The following is a 9,244-nucleotide window of genomic DNA, read 5'->3' on the forward strand; positions in this document are numbered from 1 at the left end:
TTGGTCGGGTAAAAGGGTTAAATTAAATACGATTACCGGTTTTTAGGACTTAGTTGAATTAAAAAAAATATAAAGATGACAAATATGTAAGAACTTTTTTGCACTTTTCCCTTATTAGAATTATGAAACAAGTCTATATTAAAACTTGTATATTCATAAGGTGGAACAATGTGGTTTACGCATGAAGACCTAATACATCACATAATACCATTTCACATCACATAAAATATCAAGTCACTAACCATTAAAAATGATGTTTACGGATAAAAAAAGTAACAAGACAGTGAGAAGACCTCTCTCTCTCTCTCTCTCCTAATGAGCTATGATTCCATCCACGCCCATTTACGAACCTTAGGGGTGGTGTTCACTAGCAAGTCACACATGACTTGGATAGCCAAGTCATCTTACACACGACTCATACATATACTCCGTATAGCCTAAGCAATGTGAAAACCCTAAAGACAATAGTTTTTTTGATTTCAAAAACTTCATAACAAGAGCATACATAACAAATATTTTTTTTGGTACCATCTTATTAATATCATATTATAAATAAAAAAATAAACATAAAAAGAATTTATCTATTAAACTTGTAAATTACAAACAAAGTTAAAATGAAAATATCGTATAATAACGATTTTTACCATTTACAACTTATTTGACCCAATGACAAAATACTTAATATCGCGGGTAAAGTTTGAATAGATCCAACAACAGAACCAGGCGTTGCCATTTTTTGAAATCATACAAAACGCGCAAATTGTCACACCCCCTCGAAGCTACCAAAAACAGTTATTCTCTTGCAAATCTCGCACAACAAACTAACAGTAACAGACCTTCGTTCCGGACTTCCAAATGGCGGAGACGCCAACGACGGAGACGGAGATCAACACCGCGGCGCCGTTACTCACTCCGCAGAGTACACACGACTCACTGAATGAAGGAGGAGGAGCTAGAACCTTAACAGCACTCGCCATTTTCTTAGGCCTTTTCGCTGGGAGGATGGAGCCTCGGTGATAGTGCGTGAGAATGTGGAGCAACAGATGGAGGACTGGAGAGATAATTGGGGATACTCGTTGCCGGTTGTTTGTATAGACACAACTTGGAACCTTGCCTTGGTGGTGGTTTCGATAGTTATGCTGTTTTGGACTGCACGGGAACAGCCGGATGTGCTGGTTAGGGCTTGGATCTGCGTTTACGCGTTGCAATGTGCGGTGCATGTGGTGCTGGTGTGGTTGGAGTATAGGAGGAGGAATCGGAGATCTGCGACAGCTGGCAGTAGTCCGAGCAATAGTTATCACAGCAGCTTTGTGGATTCCAGGAATTCTGATGTAATGAGGTCAGTTTTAATTCCTAATTTCACTTTTAGTTTGAATTCAGTACGTTTATCTTGCTTTTTCTTTCCAGAGTACATACGTAACTAATGTCTAAGAACAACTTTAGCGTTACAATTGTTAATATCTCTCTATCTGCCATAGTTAGCTGTAATTAAGCTCTTCATCCTATAGATTAGACAACACATATAACTATCTAACTATCTAAGAAATCAAGATTGACTGTTTGTGAGCAATTCTGAACAGTATATATGTAAACGAGAAGGTCTTGAGTAAAAAATCAGTTGAAAGTTCTATTGAAAGACGTCCAAAGCATCAGATCACATTCATGGATGATGTCTAGGTTGGAAACTGTTTCAAAATTAGCATGGAAATCAAATGTGGCTTAATTTATACTAGGCAAGAATACTATTATAATGTGAATAAAATTCTACACAATTACCAAGTTCATCTTCAAGCTACTGTGATATGCCTTTCACTTCTACATTACAATTTGGAAAATGCAGTGCTGTGAAAAGATGGGAAAGAAACAATACGATTATCCAATATTTGTGGTGGCTGGCTGGCGTTTGTTGGCTGCTCCCCAATTTTGATATGCATAGTGCTCCACGCCTCTTCTGGTATGTTTTGAACCAATATCATCTTATGCCCATTAGCTCTTGACACAAATCTTTGAGTTATTATTATTATTGTTTTTAATTCTTTCTTTTGCTACTTTTGTATGAATATTGGCAGGTTGACTCTGGCATTCATGGCTATCGATGTGTTCTTCGCTGCCATTGGTTTTCTTGAGGGTCTGATAATAGGGTTTGCTGTTTGTTTTTGTTTACCTCGCATCATGGCCTTTCTGTATTTCATGGGTGTCCAGGTGAATTTTGATTCTAAAATTTCCATTTTAGTTTTTTTTTTTCAAATAATTTTGACAGCTATGTTAATTATATTATACACAGGGAGGTGCATCAGAAGCAGAGATCAGAGTCCTTCCTAAATACAGATATGTAAATGATGAGCATCCACTTGATGTTGGGGGTAGAATGGTCCCTTTTGAAATAAATGATCCGGATTTCTCCCGTGAACATGTTCTTGAATTTGAAGACGCGGTAAGTTTATTCCCAACTATAGATTTGATTGCTTGGATGTTTTTTGTAAGCCTGTTTGGTTCCCGGGTTCTGATAGAATCTGACAGCATTGGAATTTGAGATTCCATTCTATCTGCGTTTTGGTTGCCAAATGGATAGAATTCAATCCCATTAGAATCCTTCAAATTCCATATTTGATGGATTTCACCATTCTTAGAAGATGATGGAAAGGATTCATTTACATTCTTCAACTTTTTTTAATAGACCAAAATACCCCTATTAAAATAGTAAGGGCATGATTGGTTTGTGGATTTTCATGGAATCAGAATCGGAACCCAAGATTTCCTTCCGTAATGTATTTGGTTGCCAAATGGACGGAATTCAATCCTGTCAACCTTTATATTTGATGGATTTCATCATTCCTAGGATATGGTGGAAGGGATTCTTTTACTTTATTCAACTTTTATTAAAAGACCAAAATACCCTCATTAAATTAGTAAGGGCATGTTTAGTTTGTGGATTCTGATGGAATCAGGATTGGAACCCAAGATTTCATTTCATCTATCTTGTAGTTTGTTGGCGTTTGGATAGAATTGAATTCCAGTCTTTGTTTTTTATTAAAAGACCAAAGTACCCTCACCAAATCAAAATAAGAAATTCAGTTACATGTGTTGACAATACACAAAAAAAATTAAGTATAAATAGAAAAATAAAAGATTAATTATATAAGACAAAATTGCAAAAATGGTCCCTGTGGTATGCATTTTTTTGGGTTTTAGTCCAAACCCCGACTTTTTTGGCTTCGTGGTCCTTTTGAGCTAGTTTCATTGTGTTTTTGGTCCCTCTGAATAGTGAAATGACTGTAATACCCTTGGGTTATTTATTTTTCATTTATTTTTCATTTCTTTCATTTTTTAAAATCTAAATACTTATTTATTTATTTAACTAATTAAAAAAAAGTCTCTCTCTCTCTCTCTCTCTTGTATGTGTGTGTGTATCTCCGACGAGGCCAAGATAGCCCCAGGTATCTCCTCCCTCTTTCTATTCTTCTTCTCGTCACAAAACCCTCCTTCACAGACATCGCCAGCCCTCCTCAGCCCCTCTTCTGTCGATGACAACCTCCTCAGCACCCCCGATCGCTGCTGCTCTATCTTAGATCGGAAACAACCCCGGTGAAGGAGTTTCAGACAAGAAAGAGCTCGTCGGAACCACCGACTGGATAAACTCCAGCCGCTTCAACCACCCTCTCGACCCTCCTACTTCATCATGATAGCCTCATGTATCTCCTCCCTCTTTCTATTCTTTTCTCGTCGCAAAACCCTAGCCTCCGGTACCGGTAACCAGCAGCGGCTCTACAAACTCTAGTAGAGAAGGCGACTTGTGGTTTCTCGCACCACTGTCGACAAACACTAACATTTCAGGTCTGGTTTCAGACACCACCTCAGATCTGTGAGAGATAGAAAGAGAAGAAGAAGAAAAATGACGTTTCAGATCAATGTGAGAGAGAGAGAGAATCGATTTTTGGGTTTTGTGTGTGTGTGTGTGGTGGACGGTGGTCGATAACAGAAGAAGATGGGAGGGTAATTGGTGGGCGGTTCTTCTTCCCCATTGAACAAATCCGACAGGGACTGTTTGTGATATGGGATTGCTTCAGCTGGCAACTGTAACATCCCGAAATTCAGGTACAACTATTTAGCCCTTCTTTTATTCAAAGTGTCAAGTTAAGCCCTTAAGAGGAATTGGTAGCAAATGAGTACGCTGGGCGTACTCAAGAGTACGTTGCGCGTACTCATGCGCTTATTTTGGACGCGGACTCGCCTGAGTACGCTGGGCGTACTCAGGGTTACGCTGGGCGTAATGTGTCCAGGTGCAAACCCTAATTTCTGACTTGTGCCCTATATATTGGATGCTAAGGCTCATTTCCCAGCCTCCATAGCAGTGAGTAAAACCCTAAGAGAGAACTTTTCAGCGTTCTTAGTGAGTGTGTGTGATTTTGGAGCTAAAAGTGCCTTGGTGTGCTAGTGAAGAAGAAGGAGAGGAGTTTGTGGAGACTAGAGTTTGAAGTGCAAGTTTGGATCTGAGATCTACAGAGGAAGGAGCTGCATTTGGAGGTATAAAGTTCAAAACTTTCCTTTTCATTTGGTTTGTTGCTTCATGGACCATTTTAGGGTTAAAAGTCCCAAAGGTGGAGACTTTATGAGTGTAATGTGCTCCATGGACCTAGATCTGTCCCATTTCAGTGGTATTTGTGTTGTAGATCCATAAAGTTCCCATCTTGGTCGTGGATATGAGATCATGCTTGAGTATTGGGCTTTCTAGTGTTAGGAAATGGTATATTTTGGGTGTTAGTGACTTGTTCAGCCATGCAAAGGCTTAAAGTCATCGACTTTATGGATTAAGAGGCTTAAAAATGGTTAGATCTAAAAGTTGGACGTGAGTCTTAATTGTTTAAGACCTCAAGAGCTAAGGGACTGAAACTAGGATTTACGCCGGGCGTAATCCCAATACGCGCGGCGTACGGGGTGGCGTTCCCCGATTCTGAGAGACTGTCGGGTACGCCCAGCGTACACATCTGGTACGCGCAGCGTAACCCGGAGGGTTGACTTTTGGTTGACTTTTAGGGTTTGGTCTATAGTGGGGCCTTTGAGTTATGAGAGGGGTAAAATGGTCTTTTACCCTTCTGAGAGTACTAAGAGGAGGAATAGTCTAGCCTTGAGAGATGTATTGATTGAGAGTATTTATTTTACATGATTAGGCGGAGGCTAGACCTGATTTTACAGAGTTCGAGCTTTACCGAGTTACCCGAGGTGAGTCTTCTCACTATACTTTACCTAGAGTGGTAATTAGAGCTATGAGACAGAGTATGTTGTATGCTTTTGCATGATGTGATTTCTATGTGTTTTATGCTATGCATGTTACAGAGTTTTCAGAGTTAGGACCGGAAGGTCCACAGAGTTAGGGCCAGAGGGTCCACAGAGTTAGGACCGGAAGGTCCACAGAGTTAGGGCCAGAGGGTCCACAGAGTTAGGACCGGAAGGTCCACAGAGTTAGGGCCAGAGGTCCGGAAGGTCCACAGAGTTAGGGCCAGAGGGTCCACAGAGTTAGGGCCAGAGGGCCCACAGAGTTATGGGACTGGAGGGTCCCACAGAGACACCTTGACCAGAGGGTCATCAGAGTTATAGCCTTGAGTGGCTAATATGTGTTGTGTGTGGTATTTTGGGGAACTCACTAAGCATTTATGCTTACAGTGTTGTGTTATGTGTCTCAGGTACCAGCGAGGATCGCGGGAAGGCGCCGGCTTGATCAGTACACACACGGGGAGATTTTTACTATGATCTTGGGATATGATGTTATGATTGACTATGTGATACAATGGTGTTTTTATAACGATTATGAATGAAAATGTGTTTTATAAAATGTGAAAAATTGTTTTGAAAATTTGGGTGTTACAGCAACAGTGGTGATCAGGAGGTGGTTGGGTCGTCTTGCCATCAAAATAAAGGGGATAAAGGGGGTGGAATCGAGGGAGGCAACAACTATGGTTGATGTTGCGTTTTTCCGGTGAGAGAGAGAGAGAGAGAGAGAGAGAGATATGTGGACCTAATTAATTATTATTTTCTTTTTCCTTTAAATTAAAATGAAGAAACATAAAAAAAATATCAGAAGGGTATTTCAAAAACACAATGAAACTAGTATAAAAGGACCACGAAACCAAAAAAGTCGGGGTTTGGACTAAAACCCCAAAAAAATGCATACCACGGGGACCATTTTTGCAGTTTTGTCATTATATAATTTTATTTATTGAATTCTATATCAAATTCCAATTTCTTTTGCCGGATTCCAATCCTTCCAAAAACATTTGAACAAACCTATTTCCCTTTTAACTTTCAGAGTGTAATGGTGTTGTTTGTTTTGTAAATTGTAGGATTGTTGCATATGTCTGTATCAATATCAAGATGGAACAAAGCTTCATTTACTTTCATGCAACCATCACTTCCATGTGAAATGCATCTTGAAATGGCTCAAGATAACTACCACGTGTCCACTCTGCAACCACACCATCTGCCAAAGCCTACAACTCTGAAAAGTGAAAACCCACCACAACTTTCATTTTCATATCGATAACTGTACATACCATATCTGGAAATATAATTGCTTGTCTTTTCACTAACAAAATCAAGTGCACCATTGTTTTGTTGCTATAAATCTTTTATAAAAGTCTTGGAGCGGATACCTCGTACTTCTTTTTGGAAGGAAGGAGAGGTCAACTGAACATCTTCAGTTTAGTGATTTGAAGTAGCAAATAAAGTAGTACTCATTTCTGATTAAAATAAAGTAGTGGTGTACTAAAAACCCGATTTGGATCCGTGGATCAGTTTCAAACCTGTTTGGATTTTTTGGGTCACTGTACAAACCGGTTTCATTTAAACCGAGTCGGATCCTAACTTGTAATCGGATTGAAACCAGATCTTGTCACACCCCAAAACTGGAACGGCGGAAACATTCTGGGGTGGAGGACGTCATGTCAAGTATCACAACACATGCAGTATAGTAATCAAAGTACAACAACCATTGCATTAATAGTAATAGTTTTACATAAGTTACATTTAGCAACAACATCAAAAGTAGATATAGAGAATAACATAAAATGCAGCTTGGTACAAGGCTGTCTTCACAAAAGCTCCCTGAGTGTACCTGTCTACTGACGACCTGAGAATACAAGTTATTTTGAAAGAGAGTATCAACATTTTAATGCTGGTGAGTTCATTAGTATTTTAATGACATTGATATAAATACGTGTTTTTCCTCAAAATAATCTCATTAGATGATGGTGATAAAAGTTTATAGTGTATTTGAATTCCTTCCCGAAAATCCTATATTTTCTATTAAAAGTAGTCTTTTACCAAGACCAGACTGTTTTGAGTTTAAAGAAATGAGTTTAGCTAATAAAAGCAGTCTTCTACCAAGACCCGACTGTTTTGTGTTTAAAGAGCATTTTTCCCTAATGTTACTATCATTATCAAAATATAGTTTTACATTAATGAGTATGTGGGAAAGCCACAATTAAATGTAATAGGGAAGATAATGCTTTACTTCAGCAATGACATTGCTGCTTATAAGGTAATAAAAATGCAGACTCCGGATAGTATTAGATGGACAATACACCCCGAGGAGTCTAAAGTAGTAAGATACAGACTCCAGGTAGTATTAAATGACAATACACCTTGGGGAGTCTAAAATAGTAAAATACAGACTCCAGGTAGTATTAAATGACAATACACCTCGAGGAGTCTAAAATAGAAATATACAGACTCCAGGTAGTATTAAATGACAATACACCTCGGGGAGTCTAAAACAACCTTTAATCCTAAGTAGGTTAGTTTAAAGGTTTAAAATGTGGCCTAGTGTATCACTAGGAAAATATATTATGATGGTTTTATATGTAGAAAATACCGTGATAATACTTACCTTAAGGCCATGAATTATAAGGTAAATGTAAAGATACTCGTAACCATACTAATTGACGGATGTAAACACGACGAACTGCTGGCGTCGAAATGAATGTGACATTTGTCACCCCTTGGCTTGGTCGGCCGGGACTGTAGCTAGCAGTCAGGATGTGGGATGGTCTGTCCCGTATAGATCTATACACACAATGCCCGCTCTCCCTCCAGGAGACTCTGGTTACCAACTTGACAACGGTGAAATCCGCTTCATGAGGATGTATCTAGTGTTTTGATTTCTATATACCTTTCTTTTTACTAAAAGTACAAGTTTTTATGAATATAGATATAACTAAGTTCTCCTTCATGAAAGTTACGGTTGGTTTCTAAACTATACCTATTATAGTTTACTTGAGAGGTTATCTAGGTACCTTTGCTACCCAAAGGTATTGAACTGGAGTAAGAGTTTTAATATCTATCCAGATATATATAATATATAACTAGGACTTCAACGACACTCGGACAAATAACCGGATGCTCTAAGTCCACAACCAAACAAGGAACAGGAAATAAAGCGGGCTATCAGTCCTAAGTCCTTCAAACCCTACTTATATAACTATATCTATATAGACATGAATCTATCAAGAATATAAGTTTAAAAGACTTTGATAAAAGCTTAGTAATTTAAAAAGAGATTTTAGTGTTTTAAAAGAGATTTGAAAACGAGAATTGAAAACCTTAAGCTGAATAAAACAGTTTAACATGCAAAAATCTATTTGATTGACAGTTATTAATCACATGTGATTGATATAATAACTTAGCAGTTCAACTTGTATTCCCCCCCATAAAAGCATTTAAAATCATTTCAAAGGTTGATTAAGGGGTATGAACTCACCTGTAGTGGGTGATTCGGATGAATGGATGGTATAGGATGCTAAGTGTCAAGTGAGGGCTTGAGCACACACACGGATCCTATTTAACATGTGATGATACATATATGTATCCAATTAGTCATTTAATAACCAATTTATCAAGTAAAGACACCCTAATACATAGGTAACACTTTGGTTCAAGTGCTAGGGGTGCTAAAGGGTTGCATCTAAAGAGAGTATGGCCTCACATTGGAGTTTACTTCCCATTTGGTACCAACACATGAGTTTACGGCCCATGGTCATTTCCCCCATGAGTTTACGGCCGTAAACTCATGGTAATTAGTATCATTGTGTGATTTAAGGTCTTATACCCCTCAAGGAAGTGTTCTAGGTTTGCATCCAAGGCTTAGGAAGGGACTAGGGCTCAAAATGGCCCTTTATGGGAGTTTACGGTTCTTGGACCACTCCATGGGAGTTTACGGTCGTAAACCCATGAGTTTACGGCCGTAAACTCA

General features: G+C 38.7%; 1 protein-coding gene across 1 annotated transcript; it reads left to right on the forward strand.

The window, feature by feature from the left end:
* Positions 1 to 1,043: 1,043 nt before the first annotated feature.
* Positions 1,044 to 6,552, forward strand: LOC145104183 (E3 ubiquitin protein ligase RIE1-like). Its single transcript, XM_079041464.1, has 5 exons — positions 1,044 to 1,339; positions 1,841 to 1,954; positions 2,070 to 2,202; positions 2,285 to 2,434; positions 6,339 to 6,552. Exons 1-5 carry the CDS (start codon positions 1,044 to 1,046, stop codon positions 6,495 to 6,497), a joined length of 852 nt encoding a protein of 283 aa, XP_078897590.1. The 3' UTR covers positions 6,498 to 6,552.
* The last annotated feature ends 2,692 nt before the right edge of the window (positions 6,553 to 9,244 follow it).

Source organism: Lactuca virosa, chromosome 4, assembly GCF_052849685.1.
Source record: "Lactuca virosa cultivar CGN04683 chromosome 4, Lactuca_virosa_CGN04683_v6, whole genome shotgun sequence".
Taxonomy (NCBI): Eukaryota; Viridiplantae; Streptophyta; class Magnoliopsida; order Asterales; family Asteraceae; genus Lactuca; species Lactuca virosa.

Excerpts from the sequence above, each read along its gene's own strand:
- LOC145104183 (XM_079041464.1), top strand. The coding sequence starts at position 1,044 with ATGGAGGACTGGAGAGATAATTGGGGATACTCGTTGCCGGTTGTTTGT. Across the intron at positions 1,340-1,840 it reads AGGAATTCTGATGTAATGAG|TGCTGTGAAAAGATGGGAAA; the intron begins GTCAGTTTTAAT and ends TGGAAAATGCAG. Across the intron at positions 2,203-2,284 it reads TGTATTTCATGGGTGTCCAG|GGAGGTGCATCAGAAGCAGA; the intron begins GTGAATTTTGAT and ends TATTATACACAG.